The following is a 24,061-nucleotide window of genomic DNA, read 5'->3' as shown; positions in this document are numbered from 1 at the left end:
TCAGATGCTTCTCCCTTTGGCTCCTGGCTGTTGGTCGACCTGCTGCAGGGGGGGGGGGATTGATGCCCCCGCCTCCAGTTTTAATATCGCTCATTAAGATTAATTATCCCATGTGAATACAGTCATTCAAACTGCCTGTCTCATTATGCCTAGAGATGTATTATTGCCTTGCTCTCATTATCTCCCTCAGTGTCCCGGCTTGTTTCCTTTATTGCACACACACACACACACACACACACACACACACACACACACACACACACACACACACACACACACACACACACACACACACACACACACACACACACACACACACACACACACACACACACACACACACACTGAGGTTCATTAGGTGAGGCTCTGAGGACATGGAGGTGAGGAACAATCTGTGTTTTGCATTCAAAATACCGAAGTCTAAGGTCATGTTTCATGGTTAAAAACACCTCATTTTGCACGAGAATTTATTTTCTACTTCTACCATCTGATGCAACTGGTTTACATGCAATTAGTGAACAAATATGTTGACACTCACGCCCACCATCTGACAGTCTGCCTGTTAGAAATTATAAAGTAAAATCCTCAGCAAAGTGTTATTTGAGAATAGTTTATCCTCAGCGACTCATCAGAGGAGCCTCATGTGAAGCATGCCGACTCTAAAAGGGATTCAATAACAACAGTTACCACAATTTAGGTCTCAGCTAACTCATTAGTATGGTCAATTCTACATGCCTCGCTTCCTTTGGCCGTCACCTATAGAGTAGTGCAATGATTAGATTATTACAGATAATAATCTCTGGGGCAAACAATGTTTATGTTACTCACACGTTTTGTTCAGCAGGATAGTCTCCACATGTTAACAACACTTTATGATTTTTGAAGTAAAAAGCTAACGTTAGGCTACAAAGGAACTACAGCACGGTCACATGACTTCACGTCACCACCGCTAAGCTAAAGGCGGCTAATGTTGGGCGTGATGACGTTTAGTCGTCTCATTTAGACACTTGTTAGCAACCTCCGTTTTGAATGCACCAGTGGGGTATTTACTGATGTATTTTGTGTTGTAGAATACAATTCTCCTCAGCTTGTGTTAAACACGGACCTTATTTCAGAATAACAACCAAAAACACTTTTCTTTTAAAGGTCACCTATTATGCAAAATCCACTTGTTCCTGTCTTTTCTACATCAACATGTGTCCCCTCTGTGTAAAGAGATTCTGAAAGTTTCAGGAAAAAAGATTCTCTCACTTTTTGTCCTGATCCATTTATATAAAAACCTGTCTGAAAATGAGCTGATCAGATTTTCACACCAAGTACTTTGCCGTACTTAGTTGCAGTACTTAGTCCCGCCGAACTCTTTAGCCCCGGAACTGTCCTAGTAAATCGTGTTCACACCGGAATAAGTCCCTGAGGGAGGATTACGCAAATGAAGCCGCTGACGTCACTTCTTCTTCTTCTGCTTTGGGTTTACTGGCAGGCCGCAAACAACTTCACGGCGTATACTGCCACCCGAAGTCCCAGGTAAAGCGCCAGAAGCGCAGACACCTCCTCATCATTCCACCGCTCCCACATTTTATTTTGTGTTGCCATAAGTTAGTCTCTCTCCGTTGGTGCGCTGGGCTAATGCTAATGCTAATAATGCTAATGCACTATTACTTCACAAAACTTTTCTGAGTTTTACGGGGCGTGGTTTGCAAATCACCCAGCCAATCAGAAATGTGAACCTTTTCCTCGCCAGGAAAGTACCACCTCTCTAGCAGGGGGTGAAAACGGGGTGAAAAGGTTCGCATGAACTAGGTTCTAGTTCCAGATCTTTTTGGTGTGAACACAAAATCCCAAGAACTATCAGTATTCCTGGGAAAAGTACTCCGGTGTGAAAGCGCCTATTGGCTTGTGTAACCATTAGCCAATCACCAACCAAGGTAACCCCCCCCACCTTATCACCTGAATCTCCTCCTAGAGCACCATTGTGTTCTTTTTAACCAAATATCTCTCAGAGGGGCGTGGGGAGTGGCTCCTTATTTTCATCTAAAGTAACAGACAGAGAATCAGCACTTTGGAAACAGGGCTGAAACAGAGGGGATTATGGGATGCTACAATGATCTGTTTGGTATTTCGAGCATGTTTTCTATATATCTGAGACCTATAATATATTGATGAAAACCACCTTTAAAACCCATTGACTTCTAGTGTGGTCCAATGATCATAATTTCCAGGTTTTAGAATTCATTACCCATTACTTCACCAATGATGACTTTGAGCTAGCTAATAGATCATTATCTAAGGGCACAGCAGAAGGACACAAGGCAGTGCACTAAGCAAAGTACCGAATTACTGTAGGACACAGCCAATATGGAGTGCTGAATGTACAGTACAATATTCCTGATTCATCAATGGTTATTAGTCATTACTTCCAGGAAGTCGTTTCATCCAGTTGGCTGATTAATCTCATCTGTCTCCAGAACTGAGACATTTAGAGCAGAAGAATCCAGATTTCATGCTGATGTAAACAGTCACATCATCATAATGTAAAGCACACACACACCTGCTTAACATTTATGAAATGTGCGACTATAAATCACATGCAATTTGCCATTTGAATTATTGCAGCTGCAGCATATCATGCAGACAAATCCACAAATCCCACACTGCAACAATCCCAACTCTAACACGAGGAACAAGAAGAGGCAGAAATTATATTACAATGACGAATGTTGGTCTGAATATAAAACAGCAGAGTATTAACAAATGTATGCAGATAACTAAAGGATTACTGTTGGCTTGTGGTTTATGAAAATGATACCAGTGTTGGTGATTTGAGATCCGCTGTGCCATGACCTCTCTATCGTTGGTACTCATATTGTATAATAAAAGAGCCATCATGTCTCTGTTATAGTCCTTCAGTGTGTTTCTGCTGACGAGGTCCTACAGGAAGATTGCCTCTTGCAGGAAGATATCATTTATGCTTTGACTTTATTATGCTGTAACAGTAAATAACACATGATATATGAAAGGTGGGAACACAGCCGGGTTTATTTCTGACCATATCTTTGGGTTGTGAAGTACATTTCAGATATCAGCGCCAATTTAAGTGGATTTTTTTATGCCACGCTAGCAATGCTGGTCGCTCCAACGGTCCATCGCTTTGGTTCAAATGTGAATATCTCGACAATTGTTTGATGAATCGGCATGAACTTTGGTCGAGATATTCATGTTCCTCTAAATAGGAATCTTACTGACTCTCAGGATCCTATGACTTTTCCAAATGTTATCCTCATGTGGCTTACATATGTGTTTTTAAGTGAAAAGTCTCATTTAAATATGGTGGATATCATCGTCTGTACTCTTGAAATGGAATTAGCTTTTAGTGTTTTTCTGTCTTTTGTTATTTTATTTGATAAAGTGGTATTTGAATAAGGAAAATCAGCCTCCTTTTTGCATTTATTACTTCCAATGTATCTTACTACATCACTTTTTACATCAGTTTATTGCCCACTTATGAATGCTCACTTGAGAAGGGTTGAAGGATTGAGAGAATATTTAAGTCCAATCTGTCCTCTTTTGTATATTTTGTTTATGACACACAGCAGAAACATCAGAAATATGAAGCCTGGTTCATTAGTTGTGCGTTTTGGTTTGATTTGTGACAGGATGCTGGGCTCCATCAGGCGGCTGCACACGGGCGTCGCTGAGCGAGACTTCTGACAGGTGGTGTCACTCCTACGCGCCGCGAGCCGCTCAACCAGGCGGTGCAGATGGTGCGCAGCGAGCCGTGTGCCAACAGTGGTTGCTTTGGAGACACGGATAAAAAAAATCATATTCCTTCGTCACTTGTAGCACTTCATCTACACTGAAAATGAAACGATAATTTGTATTAAAGGTTTTATGTCAACAAATTTCACATAACTGTTTTAGGAAAGTTGAAAGCAATTTGATGGGATGCTGCAATGATCTGTTTGGTGTTTCAGCCAAACACTTCAGAGACATGTTTTGTATATATCTGAGACCTATAATATATTGATGAAAAACAGTGTAATAGGGGACCTTTAAGTTCAACCTACATTTTTGTAAACCTAAGACAGTTATGTGAAATCTCTTGACATACTGTAGTACATTTAATTAAAGTCCAACGTTTCAGTTTTTGTTATTATATTTACAACACAAATAGGAAAATATATTTTTGTGTGAAGTAGGACAAAAAGAATCACTGAGCATCACACTGCTGACAACAAAGGCTTGTAATTCATGTGAACTGAAGACAAAATGTGTAGTTACAGTATGTACATTACATTTCACAGAGAACCAAGAATGGATGGAAATGATCAAATCAACGTGACGGTCCAACATGCGGTGTCCAAGAAAAAAGAAATCGGCATGTGAATTGAATACCTTTTTCACAAAATCAATAAAAGATCGAGACAGAGAAGTCCTGAAAGCACAAAGAGTGAAATAGTGTAAACTGATAAGATAATACATGTTACTATAAAAGTATTGGGAATAAACGCTCATGTCACAGAAAAATGTTCTACTTGTGGTTGGATATATGACATTGAACACTGAAATGTAACAGTTAACGGGTGACTGTAAATGTCAAATAAGTGGTTTGATATTTTGGGGAATACTCTCGTTCACTTTCTCATTAGAAGTAAGACAATTAATGTGAAGCTACAACCAGCAGCAGATTTGCTTAGCTTAGCATAAACACTGTGAACAGAGGGAAACAGCTAGAAATCGTAGAAGTGTTAAAAAGGATATGTACTGGAAATCTCTTTGTTCGGCCAAGAAATGGCTATTGCACGTTTTACATTTGTGTTTATATATGAGTTTACCAAATGGGATTAAAAAGGTTGAAAGTTAGCTAGAACGCAAAGAAGAATATTTCCAAAAAAGTCTAAATAATCCCTTCAATATTGGCTGTGGATGACAGAACAACACCTCAACAAGGAGGAGACGTTTATAAAATGCTGGTATGGATTTCCTCCGCTTTGAAAGTTACTGTTGGACAACTGAACTCAGTGTTTAACCCCGACTGGAGCAAAGACTCAGCAGTACCGGTGTCCACTACAAAAGAACCTGAAAACAGTCAATGGCTCCAAAACGAATTAAAGTAAGACTTCAAGATTTTAGGGAATACGCTAAAATGTTTTCCCTTGCCTTCACTTTTTATGCTAGGCTAAGCTCAGCTAATTGACTGCTGGCATTAGACCTCCTTTTCTGTAATTTAACATGATGAGGTATTTTTGTAGGGGGGGATAATAGGTGGAGGCAGATTAAGAAAAGTGCTACCATTCTTCTCATCTAACTCTCTGCAAGAAAGGGAATAAGCTAAATTTCCCAAAATGTTGAACAGTCGTTTCAATCTAGTTTCATTGCAAATCATTCCATAAACTCAGAGTCTATGCTTACATGATAATATTTGTCCTTGTGCAGATTGACAGGCGACTGTAATAAGAGTAAAATAATGATTAGAGTCTTCGTCAGCTGTCTTGTCCATTAGCAAAACATTGAATTACAGCGACCCCATAACCTAAAGCAGTAAGTATAAGCAGTAAATTCTCTCTCATAAACAATACCGCAAAGACGTACAATGTCCCAGCTCTTCATAGAGCAGAGATACAGTTCAGTAAAGTCTTTGTAAAATGCATCTTGTAGTTAAATCCTCGTGACTGTGAATCTGTCTCTTTCATCAAAGTCTCGCTATGATAAAAAAAAAAGTGTAATATTATGTTCTTCACATAAAGAAATGACACAGACGTGTGTTTAAAACAAAACACCAGTGCATTAGTTGACATAGTAAAGCCAGTAGATGACGTTGAAGAGGGAGAAGCTGAAGGGGAATATTATCCGTGACATTCTGTCGATAGCGTTCACATCCGTCAGGTCTGGGATTTTGATTTTGAGCTGAGAGGTTCTTCTCTGCAGACGCGCTCTCCTCGAATATACGTTCCTCTCCAGGCTGGAGCGTGGTTCGCTCAGCTTCCTGTTCTGGACCCCAGAGTTGTCGAACACCATGGAAGAAGAGTTGTGGGTCTCGCACACCCTGGTGGTGATCTCATTCCCTCCCACCTCGTTGTGGATCTCCAAGGTTGTCAGTAAAATGTTCCCCTGGGAGTCGACCTGAGCACAACAGACAGGAGCGCAGTTAAAAAATGAGGCTGCGGTGACTAATGACACATGTGCAGCGAGCGTCGAGCCGCCGCCGTCTCGCAGGCTGACGGATTATGGCCTCCAGAACCAGGTTTCCTGTCCCAAAGTTAAATCACTTCTAAGCTCAAGGTTGGCTGTAATACTAATGTCATGACAGCTACTGCTTCCCACACAAAAACACACTGAAAAACATCTATAAATCATTCAGACATGGTGGCAAAAATAGAAGCACAATATGTACACAGTCATCGAACAGCGTGGTTACGAGACATGAGAGGAAGTGACAGGGTGAATATTTATTTACTTACTCTTACTAGTCATTTTCTATGCTAAGGCCCATATCAGACCTCATGTTAATGTTGGACTGGGAGATAGTTTGAATAAAAATATATGATAGTTTATCGTCTGTCAATGGAATCTTATAGTCGTGATTCGGTTTCATTGATAAATTGATAAAAACAATTATTTGAAAGTGAATTCACCAATGTATAGTTTACAGGCAAAAGTCAAACTCAGTAAATACTTTCATTCTTATTTGCTTGTGTGAAAAAGTCTACTTTATTTAGCTAAGATTTTATTCCTATGGCGCTGTGGATAAGATTAGATTGAAATAATTGCAATTTTGTATTACAATTCTAATCCCTTTTATGATACAGCTAGCTGCGACTTTACTTAAATAATAATAATAATAATAAAACTGCAAACATATTTCATGTTTTAATCATGGCTGGACAAACAAATGATTTGTCCCTTGTCTTTAGACTTTTGTTATTATTTTTCTAAAGTAAGCATTTGGGTACTCCAAAAAGGGGCAGGACTTCCCTCGTTGTTTAATATGTCTCTGTTCAGTAGTTTGGTTGCATTTTTGTTACACTTAAAGACAATAAAACACTACAAATGTATTAAAGAGGATGATATTCTTATGATATGGTGATTCTGACAGAAATGGCAGGTTAAGATGTGATGAAATATGTTGTTTTTGTCACACATTTGACAGATGTGACACCACAGGCAGTGACAGACACTCACCCTGCGTGAGGGGCGCCGCCCGTGAACCTGATTGGACTGTTTTACAGACGAAGACTTGCAATTGCCTCCTTCCAGAAGGGACTATCCAGGAGAAACACAAAGAGATACCCCTCTGTCTGAGCTTTGGTCAGGTGTATTCAGGTGAGAATCATTACGTTAAGTACACGGGGAGGAGAAGGAAGTTGTTCCACTGTATCGACCAGAAATGTCCAGTGTTGACAATTCATTTCATGGCTAGATATTTTGGGTACAACACATATTGTTCTTGGATATGAAAGTGATTCTGAGAAACCTAAAGCTGTGAATTGTGCAACTAACCATCTAGCCAGGTGCCAAATTAGGTACTAATGTTTATATTAGGAATTGACCCCAAAGCAGATCAATTCCTTTACTTAATTAACCAACAAATTATCATATGGTGACTTCTTACGTTTTAGAAGTTATTCCTAATTTATTCTGCGCTCACTCACATATGCCAAATTTCATTTACTGCTCGTAACATGCATACAGTCTTTTCTAAATAAGCACATACACAATGATCACTTAGGTTGCCCGAATTTTCAAGTTAAAGGTGGGGTAGGTAAGTTTGAGAAGCCGACTCGAGATACACTTTTTGTTATATTCCATGGAATGCTCTTAACATCCCGATAGCAATGAATATCTTAAGTGCTTTGACAACAAATCCATAAATAAATGTAATCTGTGGAAGCCGTAGTACTGTAAAAAGCACGACCAATCATTTTAGCCGGCCCGGCTAAAATAACTGGATGGCCTACCTGCCTGTCAGCTTTCCATTGGGGCACAAACTTATCTCGTGCCCTCATTGGTCATGTGCGCGTTCGTGTGTGTTGGAGGAGGGGCTCTGTAAGGAAGTGGCAGATTTTTTCCGGCTGTGTATTTTCAAATTCTAGCGATCTCGAGCTGGTTTCTCCAAAATTACCTACCCCACCTTTAAGTCCATGACACAGAGTATCAAAAGTCAATGGTTTCTTATTTATGATCGGTAAAAAGGTTGCTAACCACTCTTAAAAACAATTTTTCTGTTCTTATCTTTGGGAAGTTAAGAGATTGTAACCTGACTTTCTGGTGTTTTAAAAATGATTCTTACCCTGGGTCTGTCTAAATTCTCTCGGTCATTGTTGGCCTTCTGCGCCCTCTCCGCCAGTCTCTTCTGCATCTGAGGGCCTCTTCCAAAGAAGATGTAGTTCACGAAGGCATATTCCAGCAGAGCGAGGAAGACGAACACGAAGCAGCCCATCAGGTACATGTCTATGGCTTTCACGTACGGGATCTTGGGCAGAGTCTCTCTCAGATGGGTGTTGATGGTAGTCATGGTCAGGACAGTGGTGATCCCTGGAGGAAAATGAGACAAAGAATTGACTAAGAATCACCCGATTGTAAATGAAAAGACCAAAATTAACCCGGAAATACAAAAAAATTAGGTCGTGAAAAAATACAGATGATGTTTAACCATAAGACGATTATCAAGATCTAAACATTGTAAGTATAACCTGGTTAAAAATACTTTGAATTTTGGTTTTTGTTAAAGTTATATTTTATTCATTGTTCAAACGCTCATGCAATACACTCCAACACATTTTCTTTTAGCATCAATATATTTTCAAATTCTGATTTGAACACACCAAAGTCAGAAGAAAAACTGGATTCTAGCCATGAAATGAAACCTGCCAGAAGTGATGAAAACAAAATACAGCGTGTGCTGGCTCTTATAGACATTTTAAGAGAGAGCACTGAGGTACTATCAAAGTCTCAACACAAAACATTTCTATCAGCCGAGGTTCTCCATTAAACCTGATCATAAAATCTAAGGATAAAGCCTCGAAAAGGGTTCAGATGAAAGTTTGTTGATGCCTCTCCTTATCGAGTTTGATGACTTTATCTAGCAGGAAGTGAACAGACTCAGCAGATGCAGGATAAACAGCAGTGTAGCAGTTCTCTCGATAATGTGCACCATCAACAGTAAATGTGTCTGAGTTGTTTTTGTGTCTCCTGGATGGCTCACCGACCTGGACGGTGTGTCTATTTCTGTCCACTCAGACTTACGTAATTTAACGAAAAACCGTTGCTCTGTACAGTGAGGTACAGTGTGTTCGGGGGTGTTAAGAGCACTGCATTGATTTCTGCAGAACAAAGAGAAGAGCAAGAATCTAAACTCAGAGGAGACGGTTACTCAACCAAGACCTGAAGATTTTATATAATATAGAAATATAATACATATATAGTTCACTGTTTTCTCTGACGTAACATCGGCTAAAGCAGTGGTTCTCAAACTTTTTCTGTCAGGCCCCCCCTTTGGAGAAAAAAAAAAGTTGTGTCCCCCCAACACAAATAGTCAGGCTCAGTGGCGGCGCCAGAGATTTATTTTGGGGGTGCTGTAGGGTAGCTTGACGTTTGATAGACGGTGCTCAAACATTTAGGGTTTCCCATTAATCAGCACCTTGCTGTCAGACGGACAATTCTGATGGAAACTGAAGCTGTTTTCGGAAATTTCGGAAAATCCACCAGAATCCATTGAGAAGAACCGTAATCTTACCTTGCAGTTGCTGGTCTACAGTTGCCTCAATCACTTAGTTACATTGTGTTATTAGACTTTTGTGTTTTACGGGGGTTAGATAGTACTCAACAAAGTCAACCAATAGTGTAGTAAGGGTTAGGGTTAGGGTAAGACTGTAACTGCACAATCTGAACCATCCCTCTAAAGTCATTTTCTACTGCTTACACATGTTTTTATTGTAAGTTGCTATGGATAAAAGCATCAGCAAAAGGAAATGTAATAATGCTGTTAGAGGTTTTAATATGTGTACTGCAAGTGTTCCTCAGGGGTACCGAAACTACCATAATGGCAGAGAGAATGGAAACCTGTGATTGAATTAGGATAATAACTGTAAATGCTCTCTTACTGCATAGACCTGAAACCTGAACGCGTCCGACCTTAAGGAGATTTCAATCGGAAAACCTTCCTCAAAATGTATCACATGAATCTTTACGTCACATAATCTACACAGCTGAATGCTGCAATAACAGGCTCTTTCTTACAAACACATGATAAATGAGGATTCCCATTAAGGCGGAGGTGAATGCATTAGAGATGGCGGGGTGTTTTCCAGAGGTGAACTGAGCCACCTCTTTGTTTCTGTCCTCAGGCCAAAGGGAAAGTCTTAGATCTCCTAATACATCACACGAACGTAACACACCATAAAAGGTTCGTATTTAAAACTAAAGTGTAAAAAGAGGTCAAAAATGCATAAAAAGCATCTTGTTTTTTTGGAATGGCCATTAAACTAATACTAGGGCTGAAATAATACTTGGGTTGTGGTGCTGAAACATAAATGCAGGGACACTCAAGCAACGTGGCTAATCTGGCTATGTTGAAGCATAGTCATTACCCGCCCTGCTGCCAGTGATTGGGTAGAACCGTTATGAAGTGATCTAGCAGCAATCAAAACATTAATAACTTACAATAGAGTGGTGCAGGAATGAGTCCTTAACCCTAAAATGAATCAGCCTTTTACCACTTCTTGTTCACTGGTCTTGAAGTCAATCTTTTTTGTGTGTGTTTTGCTTAGAAGTCTGAAATGATGTCTCTACTCACCGTGCTGTAGTTCCTTTATAACCTAACGTTAGCTTTTTTTTGTTGTCATGAGCAACGTTTTTCACTTAAAAAACACCATTTGATCCTTTGTCAATATAAAATAGATATTGGTGTGGCTTCAACTCTAAAACAATGTCCTTCTCTAAGGCCTTAAATGCATGGGGAACCTTTAGAATACATAATCAAGTTAAACTCTTCATTCGGCTACACACCTCTGAGACTCCTCCCTCACACTGGTAAGGAAAGGGTCACTTCCTGTCGGTTTTATAATCATAAATAAAACAGACTTTTAAAGGTCAGACCCTCTGTTTATCGCCTCTACACCCCCACATATCATCCCCTCAGCTCCCAGAGCGGTAAATCACATGAACTTGACATGATCTTCCACAAATATTCAATCAACTTTACACCATCTCTAAGGGGACAGGATGCCATCAATCATATACATCTTACATCTCACATAACTAGAGTGTGAAATGCCTGGGGTACAGCGATTGTTAATTGCTTGCAAATGTTTAGAAAACTGTGGACATGTGAGTGACGGTGAAGCCATAGAGCGGAGGTCAAACATCGTACCTAATGCAACTCTGGCAGCCGAGGCATCGTAATTTATCCAGAAGGACACCCAGGACAGGATGGTGATGAGGATGGAGGGCATGTAGGTCTGCAGGATGAAGTACCCGATGTTTCTCTTCAGCTTGAAGCTCAGAGACAGTCGAGGGTAGGCACCTGCAGGTAAACATGGAGAAGAAGAAGAAGAAGAAGAGGAATGGAATCCCTCGTTAATTCAAGAACTGGTTTCATCACTTTGAAAACAAGACAAGGGGAGTTCAACTTGCAAATGAACTGATGAAATGTAGCCTTGAGATTATCTGTGTGCATGAAACATCACAATGCAATTTCTGTTAATGCGCCCACACACACACGCCCACACACACACGCACGCACGCACGCGCGCGCACGCACGCACGCACGCACGCACACACACACACACAAAGTTTGACTCGAAATTCACATACTTATATTTCTTGTCGATATATTTGACACCAATGTGACCCCTGTTTGTTAATTACAAGGCTAATATTGAAGCTACATTTAAGCTAATCGGCTGTGGAAAACTGTGCACTGTGGTACATGTTTTCATTGTACAGACATGGGAGTTAGTTAGTTAGTTAGTTAGTTAGAAACTCTATATTTATTGTTGGCTTCAACCTAATTAACATTAATTACTAATATGTCAATAATGCAACTTAAAGAAATAGGTAAAGTGAGGGTGCTATTAACCTTCTCGTCTTACTCTATGCAAGAGAGCAAATGTGAAAAAGTGTATTTCTGAACATTTCCATTGATAATTTTTGCCACCACTCTCACTCCTGTACGATAAATAACAAGGATAATATGTAAGCTAATTAGCTGCTAGCTGCGGTAGCTGTGTGTACTGTGGTTTTAAAGTACAGACATGAGAGTTAGTTGAACATCCCAAACTATTCCTTGAATTTGACTAACTCAGATGATTCAGTACTTAAAACTCTAAAGTTAAAAACATTATGGGATTTGAATCATACCATGACCCCTTTGAACCCACTTCAAGCTAATGATAAAGGAATGGGGCCTGTACTTAAAGGAGTGTAATGTATCATGAGGCCGACAGCATAAATGATTCTCTTATATTACAAACACTCCAGGACAGTGATTATTCCTCCAGGCATGGATAATGTTGGAACATTTCTGAGGAAATAATAGGGCTATTAGAGCTCGTTACAATCAGGGTCAAATCTTGATGCAAATAAACACTAAGGGCTGTCTGCAGACACTTTAACATTTAACAAGGAGCATTACAGGTGCTAAACACTGTATTTTAACCCAGGAGATGCTGTTTGTGTCCCATGTAAAACCAGAGTAAACTCCTCAATGAGTTCCTGTACTGATCTAACGCCACTTCTGTATATATTTTTAAACGGGAAAGCCTATTGTGTACACCGAGTCTGCAGGAAAACAAATTACATCTTCTGATACTTAGGGGCTTCATGTAAAACCTTAAATATCATCCCTAACGCATTTGTACCCACAACCCTTCACCCTTTCATCCCACATCCCTTCAACCATTCACCCGATAAACCTTCCCTCCCTTCATCCCTTCATCGTTCTCTCCCTAAACCACTTCATCCATTTCTCCGTACATTTCAGTTGATCCCTTCCTCTCGGTATCCCTTCATCCCTTCTTCCATACCCCCCCTTTTCCTACATTCCTTCTTCCATTCAATCATCCCTCCCTTCTTTCTTCTCTCCTTTGCTACATTACTTCATATCTCCCTTTCTACATCCCTTCATTCATCCATCCCTTCCTCCCTACTTCCATTCATCCCTCCTTCTCTACATCCAATTACATATGTTATCCAATCATCTCTCTACACCTCCCTTCCTACTTTCTTTCATCCCTACCTCCCTCCTTACATACCTTTGACCTTTCATTCCTCCCTCACTACGTTTTATCCTCTACTCATCCTGCACTTCATCCCTTCATCCCCTATCCCGCCATCCCTTCATTCCTTCAATTCCTTTTCAGAGGATTGGAGAGCTGACCTGTGGAGAAGACGACGTTCCTGGACACCAGCTTGTAGTCGACGATGGAGAACTGAGGGAGCTCGATTCGAGTCACTCCGGTCACTGCGATGTCTCCTCCTTTCCAGTAAAACTCGATGTCATCTGTAGTGTAACCATCTGCAAACCAGCATACAAGATAGGTGTGAATGTCGTGAGTAGGAAAGCAATACAAAATGCAGCCATGTCCTTTTGTTGGATGGCTTGAATAAATAATGTAGTTATATTTGGAAATCTGTCGGCCTAATAGCTACAGTACATCAACAGTGCTAATCATATTCGGCTGTATGTGTTGATGGCATGAGATGTAAATCTTCATGGGGGTGTGTGTGAATGCAGACACACACACTTGCACAGATGCATGGGATTCATAACCGCCAATATTCAGAGGTGGAAGAAGTACTCAGATCCTTTAAAAGTAGAAGTAATGTGGTTTTAGAAAATCAATAGAAGTCCTACATTGAAAATGTTATGCTATGAGTAATGGAGTAAAAGTGGCATTACATAGAACTACTTAAATAAAGTACAAGCATGTGAAAAAGTACAGACAAAGTAGCTGTGAATGGAGAGGCTGCAGAAAGTAATCTCCAGAGATACGACAGCTTAATAAATCCAAGGCGATTCAGCCACCAGTGCACTTTCTGTCTCTGGGAGATGAGGAGTGTGAGAACTCCTTTTTCTTTATGGGAATCACTGCGCTCTTCATATTTCTAAAGCGATGAAAAGGTAAAACTGTCTGCTGTATTTCACTGAGAACAAGATGTGAGGCTTAAACTTACAACTCTCAATTTCCAGAGTGCAGTTCTGCTCGTCCAGCGGGTATCGCCTCAGATCCATCATGCAGGCGGCCGTCGTCGTGATTCTGAGGTATAAGAGACAAGGAAGTCAGATTCGAAGTTCAAATGCTTTATTGTCATATGCACACACAAGGGAGTGGTGCAGTTATCATGTATTTCTGTAATGGACCCTGAAGGCAGCATCTAGCTGGTTCTACCTAGGTACAGTTGAAAAGTGCTAGACTCCTCAAATAATGCAACATACAATACAGAAAATAAGAAATAAAAACGGGCAATAAAGTAGTGACATAATTGTGCAAGAAAGTTGCAGGAAAAAGAAAATATATACATATAAACTAGAATACGATACAACTACATGTAAATGAGTTGCTCTACAGTAGAATATAAAATGTATACTACTGTATGAGGTTTATATAACTTGGTTTCTCTTGTTTTGTCATTTTCAACACATACTGTAATGGAGGAGGAAGCAATATTCAATTTAAAGAGAAGTCCCCCATTATAGTTTCTATAGAAATCATGCATCTCATTTCAAAAGAACAAATCAATTCAGAAACATTCATTATGATGTGTGAAACTCAGACTCTGTCAATTACTGCTAATGGTGCTTCAGGCTTTTCACATCTTTATTGAGAATCCACTCAGAGTTATGCAATATGAGCTCTCTGTATTAGTGCTGAGTGGCTTCAGAAAAACAAATTAAACATTTAGCCACTTTATGCATCTCGGGCAGATTGGATAGCAGTGTGATGAGTCTGAAAGTTGGGAGTTAATGGGACAAAAAAGCATTAGCGAGATTTTCAAAATGTGTAAATAAATGAGTAAATAAATCAGTTTCTCAAAGATGCAATTGTCGTTGGATCAGACTGGAGGGTGCAAAGGAAATCTGGCTAAAACATACAGTAGTTAGTGTTTATAAAGTGTATATTAAATATATTCAACAGCTTATAAGACACATGAATTTGCCTTCAAGTAGTGGCTCCATATTGTCTTGCCTATAATGCATCTTGCAATAATTATAATTTCATTTTTATTTCGCTATTATTATTATTGTTATTATTTCTCATATAATAAGCAAATTATAACCAGGACCATGGCTACATATAAAAGAAAAATATGCAAATGAGGCATTATGTTATGCTACATTTTGGTGATTTTATGAGAAATCTACAGACAAAAATACACAAAGTTATTAAAATAAACTCATAATTGTTGACTTTAGATGTGTTCTTTCCACTAGTCTGAAAGGAGAATGGAGCAAAATAGCCAAAATCAAAGATTGATCAGTGTATGAATATGTTTTTGTCCGTATTGTCAAACCTAAACATATTTGAATCTATCGAGACGAGATTTTGAGTTTGCATTACATGGTGAAGAGTTGCACTGCGGAAATAAGGGTCCTGCAAACTATGTTATCATGTAGAGTAAAATCTTTCCTCACCGGAGGCCGTACAGCACGGTGCCGTCCGGGTGCAGCCGGATCATCCGGTTCTTGACGGTGACTCCGTGGACAAAGGACTTCTTGTCGTTGAGGAAGTAGGTGTCGGGGACCCACAGCTGGTCGGCCACTCGGTTGTCCAGCGTCAGGTTCAGAGGGATGCCCAGGTACGCCAGCCTCTTATCCCTCCAGTACTGCTGGAAGTACATCGTCAGCGTGTAGTCCTGAGGGGGGGGACACAGAAGAATGTACTTATACTTAACCATAAATAAAAGTCAGATGAATGCAATTGTACTGACAAACTTTGGGTATATGACAGCTTGATCAAACACTATTCCTGTTTCAAAATTGTGCTATGTTCAGGATCTTCTGCCGTGCACTGTAAACTTATGATATTAGATTAAATGTACTTTGTTTATCTAAAATTGGGAAATCATTTTGTGAAAGCAGCAACAGATAAACAAGGCACTGAGCTAAAAAAAAAATAATGTATCACTCAACAGTGGAAAGATACATCTCCATAGAATATCTAAAAAAGGTGGAGTGGCACATTATGGAACGAAAGCATATTAAAGTGTGTATACGAATGAAATGTCTTCAGGCCAACAATGTAGACCACACTGAAGCCGGACTCTTTCTAAAATGTGTAAAATACTGGATGTCTGCAGCCGGAGCCCAGGATGGATTTTTGGTAAAAAAAAAGGTGATATTTATAGATGATTATATTTATAGATGGTCAAACAGCTGTGATGCTCATCAGTGTGCCCTAGGTCACCGTATCTCACACCTGTCTCATAACAACCTCTCAGCTGTTCTCTGCACAGCTCTGAACCCTGCAGACACTTCACAATAAACACTTTACTACAATATAGATTTACATTTCTGCAGCCACAGCATCCGCACCGTGCTTCATCTAGTGACCACACAACTACACTGCACATATCAGAGAGATAGATATCTTTTTACCATTGATATGTTAAGATTGTCTCCGTGCCTTAATGTTCAAAAAGCTCTTTATTTTTCTCACACTGCCTGTGCTGCAGCACCTCTCTTCACCCTCTGTCTGAAACCAGAGCCCAGTCTGCTCTGATTGGTTAGCTGGCCGGCTCTGTTGTGATTCGTCAGCCGCTTAGAGATGTCCCGCCCCTAAGCCTACCACGTACAATGTGTTGGAGCGCTAGCCAATAGAAGCCTGAGTGTTACATAGTGATGTCACTATGTTCTGGTAGTAAACAAAGGAGGGTGTTTTGGGAACACAGGGATTTTAGCCTTTGCAGACCATTTACATGCACAGAAACCGATAGATCACACTACAGGAAAGGGAGACCCCCAAATAGCATAATAGGGCCTCTTTAACAACATTTCTTGTAATCAATAATTCAAATTGAAGTGTGGGATACCAAAAGTTTTATACCCGCAATTGATAGAAAGATGGATAAATCAATAGATTAAAAGATACATTTCATTACACATTACCGGCCATACATGCAACGTCATTCAGCTATTTTGAATAATTCATTGTGCACGGAGCTCCACAGGTGTATCCATCAAACAGAAAAGCTTTTAATGGAGCTTTTTACCAGCATGGCTTTGTTTTTGCTGACTAATGTTCTCTTAAATAAATAAGCAGGTCTCAGGAAATAAACAAAAACTTGGCAGTGCAGAAAACGCAGACATTTCAATCCTGTGCTGCAATCGCATATTCAAAACAAAGAGTATTAATAAAAAAACACTTAGATTTGCTTCGGATGTTACGATCAATACAAGGTTTGGTTTCTCACACAAAACGAATAATTAGTCAGAAACTGCTGACTTCATTTTGACAAAATAAAGAATTGCATTATTTGTCTTGACTACTCTGAACACATTTGGATCAACGAGGCGAATGCATCATGACAAACTGTATTTGTGTTTGGGATAAATTACACAATGTGCTTTGACTGACAGTATAATATAACATAATATTGATCCCTATGAATAATTCAGTGTGTGTGTACAGTCAGTATTTATTCTCCGATGTTCAAAAGTCGCTTATAGAGTATTTTGACAGATATTAATGAGACTAAATCTGAATGTGGAGTCAGAGCTTGTTCTGTAATAATCTACTATGGTGGAAAGTAACAAAATATATTAAATTACAGTATTTTAATAGTGTGCTACTTAAGTCTACAATTCCACTGAAAGTCATTAATGATAATATTGAATTGTGTCCCAGCACGATTGAAAATTAACCTTCAGTGCCGACGGTCTAGACTTGAAACTTTGAGTGTTATATTCCATCAAATGGTGATTACATTATAAAGAAACATATCTGATATCCAAAAGCTTTCAGAGGCCATGCCATAGAGGTTTCAAAATCCACCGTCTTTACTCTGATTTGAGGTGTTGCTGTTAGGTGTCGGATATGTAAACCCCAGCAGACAGAAGGAGGTTTGTTTCAGCACCGCAGAGTAAATGAGTCCCAGTGGGAGGACGAGGCTGTCGTGTCCTCTTCGGCTCGGAGAGTTCACGCTCTCGCGCTCAGACACGGTTACTGTGTGCCAGTCAAACATCGTCTATTTCAACCTGACACCCTGACGTCTGCCGGGAGAACAGGAACAGACTGTGTCAGAGAGACACCGTGCAGGAGGAGGGTTTCCATCTCTGCATGAGTCAAATAAAAGATCCCAGGAGAATTAAAAAGTGATCTGTTCTACAATCCGTGTCACTGCTTCCTCCCACACAACCTTGTGAAGCCTTTCATTAAAATGATTTCAGTCATTCCACTAGATATTAACGAGGGAATATACAAAAGCTTTCAGAGACCATCCCATGATAACATGTAAAAGTATTTTTTTTAGAAATGTTCAATAGCAATACTCATTATTTGAAAATGTTTATCTCAAATTCGCCCCGCATTGCTAACCTACAACATAAAAATGCTCATACTTGTATTTGTAAGTACGGAAACAATTTGAGATCATCTGAAGACATTTTCTAGATCTGACCAAAAGCAGAAACAAATGTCAGAATTCTGAGAAAATTCAGACTTTTAATTTCGAAATTCCGATTTTTTTTTTTGTATTCTGAGATTTTCAGAAAAAAATATATTCTAAATCAGTTTTTTTCTAACTTTTTTCTCAGCAAGAAAACAATCAGAATACCGAATTTAAAGTCAGAATATATTAATATTTAAACATTTTCGAAAAACATATTGAAATCCCAAACTCAACGTGGAGAAAAGTTACTGAAACTTACATTTTGTTTTAAATCAGTGGCTCCCTCGGCCTGCTTGTGAACAGCTGGATCTTAGGGCTGTTGGATCGGTCTGACTCATTAACTAACCTCCTTCAATATAAAACTACATCTGGAGGCTTTGGCTCAGTGGATAGTGTGCTGGACTTCCAATCAGGGGATAGCAAGTTCGAGTCCCACTACAGTCAGCATGTCGTTGTGTCCCTGGGCAAGACACTTCACCCCAAATTGCTCCTGTGGGGATTGTCCACAGTACTGAATGTATGTAAGTCGCTTTGGATAAAAGCGTCTAACAAATGACATGTTATGTAATCTGTAGTCTGCGGTTCTTAAGGATAACACTTCCTCCAGGCAGCAGGTGGATAATGTTAAAGTGTCCCAGTGGACGGGGGGGTTAAACACATGATGGATACCTGCTGACTCTCACTGTGGAGACTGAATAATGTCTAACATCACCTCAGGAAGGACGAGCTTTACAGCTTCAGGAGGTTTTTGTACCTAGACAGGTGTTCTAGTGGGGCGATAAAGTCCCAAATAAATACACAGAAACGGCATTTTGTTCCTACAGCTAGAGGTGGGCGAAGTACTTAAAAAGCATAGGTGTCATTTAAGCTTGGGGAAATGTCTCAACCAATTTGTAAAATGGCCAATTTTGTCTAGTCCACTTCCTTTTTAAGCATTATTTGGTAAAGACGTTCTGAAAAATGAATGAAATAAATCAGAAAGGTTTAATTGCACTAGAGAACATGAACAATCTCAATGTCACTGTTTAATTAGTTTTACTGGTAACTAGTAATTGTAACCAAATACATTGTAAGTAACCCTATAGTAAGTAGGAAGTAACCCTCCCAACCCTGTGTGTAACATGGATATCAGGATAAGTTAGAGGTTTCAAAATATCAACAGAATAGAAAAGGACACTAGGCGATTTTCATTTCCAAGCTATAAATACAGGAGTGCAGCAAGTCAAGTGAGAATTGTATTAATACTCTCATTTCCTAGACAACAGCTCTGCAGCCGCCCACACGGTTTATAACGGGCAGCACTGTGCTTGTGTGACCGGCTGTTTGAAAGCTCGCCGCCAACACCTTTACTCCACTTCTCTCTGAGTCTGTTCAAGGAGAAAGACTGAGGCTGGAAAGAAAAAATACTCCGTTCCCCTTCTTACCAACGACAGAAACGGCGGTGACAGCAACGTAACTTAAAATGCAGCAGCACTGATCGAGGTTTTTGTAACTGTCCAAATATGTTCACATTTTCTTCTCCATTAACCAGTCTTTAAACACTGCCAGAGCCCATACTGTGTTCCTGTTAGTGTTTACTTCCTGTTTGTCTTCTTCTGCTGTTCCCATGAGTGTTTACTTCCTGTCGGTCTTCTTCTGCTGTTCCTGTGAGTTTTTACTTCCTGTCTGTCTTTTTAGGAATCCTAAGTGTCCTGCTCTCCACAAATCTAAAAGGATATATTAAAAAAGTATTTCACTGTGTTTTCTGACAGATGAAAACTCTTAGCCCTTAACAACATATGGAATGTCCAAATTGACCAATCAGAATTGAGTATTCAACTTAGTAGCATGATAAAGATATTTAAGTTACCTACAGTACAGTAGTGTATCGAAATGTGTTATTATTATGTCACGCTTGGTGTAATACTGCAGGAAAACAAACAGAAAACATAACCTATTTGGTAGTGTGACTAGCCTGCAGATAATTCACAACTTTCCTGCTCCTCTGGAACAAATGTGGAGAAAGTGTAACACCACTAACAGGATGTTGTGAAAGTAAATGAAAAGAGACAAGAGCTGCACTGCAGATCCACTCTGTCTGCTGGCTTCTCTTACAGCACGACTCTAAACCAAGCACAAACCACTAACACCGATTTACCAAATATAGCCCCTATCTTGTTAACAGATTCAAAGTTGCTGCTAATAACGGACATAATCACACCTGTGCACACATACACTTTGCAGAGCAGTCAATCAGCAGCTTTCGCAAGTCAGGCTGATGATTTAACCCAAGGATTCACCATCAGATGGAGTTTAGTTTGCAGAGCTGCAAAAAAAGATCGTCCGACAGTATATTTTTTGCAAAAATGTCAGAAAATGCCTCTCAAATATGGATCATTTCAGCCAAACCTGCAATAGCTAGAGCTGCAACAATAATCAATTGATTCTTAATTAGTTTCCAACGCAAAAATGCCAACTTCAGTATCTAAAATATGCAGATATCCAGCTTTTCATTCTTTACATATAATATAAAAGCGAATATCTACTGGTTTTGAACTTAACCTTGGACTCTGAGAAACTAGGATCTATGGTTTCCAATATGTTCTTACATTTAACACACCAAACTATTAAACCATTAGGAAATATTCTGCAGGTTAATCGACAATGAAGATAATCATAGTTAAAGCCTTGTGTATAAGGGTAGCTGTATGCATGAATTAAATATGATTATTATAGAATTAGAGCAGCTTATTACATCGTCTATCTACAGGGAGATGAATATTTAAGTATCTCCCAGAACAGTTATCATGCTGAGTTAGACTTTGAAAAACCAGGATGGACATTTTTCACAATTTTTGGATTTACAATTAATCTAGAAAATCATCAAAAGATTACACAATGGAAATATGTGTTAGTGGCCGTAATGACGCCATTGTGTTGAGCTTTGCTTTTTCTCTGCGCCTGCACAACATTTTTTTTCTTCCCATATTACTTTCATCAGACGTCTTTTCCATCAGAGGACTGACACTTCTTCACTCAGACATCTGTGTGACGCCTTCACTGACCTGACTGAACGCAGGACACACCACTCATTGCGCTGTCATTACTCTTCGCTTTTCAAACTGCAATGACGTGGAGAAGCCTGTGACCTAAGATTTTCAACGACATAATGACTCTGTAGCTATGTTAGTTTGACACTAAAGAACCTTGAACCTTGAACCTTGATCTGTTCCTTTATACATCACAATCAGTTTCTTATTACATTTGATTCCTGTGGTTGCAAATTCTTCATTTTCATTTAGCTTAAGTATTGGTTAACTTAGTTCAATATGCTCGTCTTTCGCAATGTCTTATAACGTTTATTGAAGTTGCATTGAAGATAAAAAAAACTATATGTTTTGCAGCACTAGTGGATATATTTGAATATTTAACATGGAACTGTTTCTTTAATGCCTTATGGAAAGGATGCAAACAGCTCCTGGTGTTTTATAATTCACTGTATCAGGAGTAAACAACTTTTAGCACATGCTCAAGTGGCACTGGGTTTGTTTATTTTCAGATGTGTACTTTGCCTCCGGCTATGAGCAGAATATATTTTTCTCTCTGTACCATCTGCATTAACACAGACAGGATGATATGATCGAGAATGAGGAGGCCGAATGCTCGAGTAGAGTAGCTTCTCTCGAGTTAAGAGTGGGCGTGATCACTAAAAATGAAATTAGGCTTGGTTAAGTGCTAAAATTAATTATAGATTATCAAAGCGAATGATATAGAAACAAAATATACATGTTTATTAAACTTTCAATCGAAAGCCGTGCATAAAAAAAGATATTAATTACATAATTAGTTTCAATACTTGATTCTGATTGGTCGATTTGGAAATTCCAGGGGTCTGTTAATTTTTGCTAGCAGACGGTTGTTAAGGTGAGCAGACCGTTACTAAGGAGGATAAAGTGTGCTGTCATATCAATCCGCAGAAAGATGTACGGTCAATTTAAGGTCAGCTGTGGATACGTTTACATTAATGAATACAAAAAAACCAGACAGGGTGATCATGATCCCGACACAAAGGATTATTTAACATGTCAACTAAATCTTTTCAACCATGCAAATATTTTACCAAATCTGAGTCTCAGTTCTCACTGCCCTGCTGGGACCAGATATATTTCATCTTGTCAGGACAGCGAGCCGGAGGATATTTTCTCCTGGTGGCGGGTGATGGAGCATCAGACTCTGTCAGCAGTTCACACCAATGATACATGGCAAACACACACACACACACACACACACACACACACACACACACACACACACACACACACACACACACACACACACACACACACACACACACACACACACACACAGGGAGGTCTATCTTGTTTTATATGTCTGAAGACAGCTCTGAACACACTGACCTCTGTAACTGGATTATTAAATCTTCAGTGCTGGAGTCACACAGCCAGTGAACCATGATGAGCTGAGCCATAACGTGAAACAGCAGATAACCAAACCACTCCAGACGACAAGTTAAAATATATTAACTGCTTTAACATTACACACTGCACCGACAAAAATTCATATTGTAAAGAACATATATGTTGACAATTCTTGTTCTGGATCATACAAATGATTATGAGGGGGAAATGAGAGGACAGAGACTTTTATTTACATAACTTTTTCAGAATAAAGTCAACCTTTCAGTAGATAAGCCAGTAGTTTAATTAATTCTCTGTATTTTAAATGTATTCTCTAAATAGTATTTGCACTCTTTGCTTGACATTATTTGACATTTGTTCACATGTTTGACTCTGTTTCTGACATTGACACTTTATTCTTAACATATTTTACATTATTCTCTGAAAAGTAGATCGCCTTTATTTTTTATATTTAGACTTTATTCTCAAAATACAATTCAAGCAACAAACATATTTGTCTTATTTTTCCCCTTATGTCTTTTACTAATACTCTTCAGTACATCCCACTTTCACATAAGTCACTTTTTTTTAAATAATTTCACCATTTTGTATTTAAATATTGAACTGATTAAACTGTTTTATTTTAGTCAGGTTACCAACATGTAAAAGAAGTCCACACAAGTTCACCCAAACTACAGATGAGACAAACAGGAAATAAAGGGCTTTTATTGAACTCACCATGTTGACTTCTGACACCATGTCTATGCTCGCCACGTCGATACTCATTCCAACGGCAACCGGTTTACCTTCAGATATAAAAAGAAGAAGTTAAGAACCACTGATGGAAAGTAACTAAGAACATTTGGTCAAGTATTGCACCACAGTAAGAGTTTGAGATAGTTGAGGTAAAACAGTAAAAAGGAAATATTGTATATGTCAAATGCTAAGAAATATGAACATAATCAGTTGTGCAATGTAAAAAGGTATATTTAATCAACTACCTGAAGAGGAAAAGGTACATTTATTTGATAACTTTGATTACCTATACATTCTTAATA

The 24,061-nt window shown here is 39.1% G+C and overlaps 1 protein-coding gene across 5 annotated transcripts in view; it reads right to left on the bottom strand.

Annotated features, from left to right (window-relative positions):
• Nucleotides 1–5,573: 5,573 nt before the first annotated feature.
• The window catches only part of gabrb3 (gamma-aminobutyric acid type A receptor subunit beta3), a 57,577-nt gene continuing 39,089 nt past the window's right edge, over nt 5,574–24,061 (bottom strand). Inside the window, exons 4-11 of one of the 5 annotated variants that reach the window (XM_034147939.1) lie at nt 23,742–23,809; nt 15,632–15,852; nt 14,173–14,255; nt 13,376–13,513; nt 11,369–11,521; nt 8,288–8,532; nt 7,180–7,260; nt 5,574–6,120 (exon numbers count right to left, since the gene is read on the bottom strand). In XM_034147939.1, the coding sequence (XP_034003830.1) occupies nt 5,785–6,120; nt 7,180–7,260; nt 8,288–8,532; nt 11,369–11,521; nt 13,376–13,513; nt 14,173–14,255; nt 15,632–15,852; nt 23,742–23,809 (1,325 nt within the window). In that variant the 3' untranslated portion in view covers nt 5,574–5,784. Of the gene's footprint in view, nt 6,121–7,173; nt 7,261–8,254; nt 8,533–11,368; nt 11,522–13,375; nt 13,514–14,172; nt 14,256–15,631; nt 15,853–23,741; nt 23,810–24,061 lie in introns of all 5 variants that reach the window. The other 4 variants (XM_034147941.1, XM_034147943.1, XM_034147942.1 and 1 more) reach the window with 4 other exon arrangements.

Source organism: Trematomus bernacchii, unplaced genomic scaffold, assembly GCF_902827165.1.
Source record: "Trematomus bernacchii unplaced genomic scaffold, fTreBer1.1, whole genome shotgun sequence".
In the NCBI taxonomy this organism is placed as follows: domain Eukaryota; kingdom Metazoa; phylum Chordata; class Actinopteri; order Perciformes; family Nototheniidae; genus Trematomus; species Trematomus bernacchii.
The sequence above is the reverse complement of the archived record's forward strand: the minus strand, read 5'-3'. Positions and strand labels throughout refer to the sequence as shown.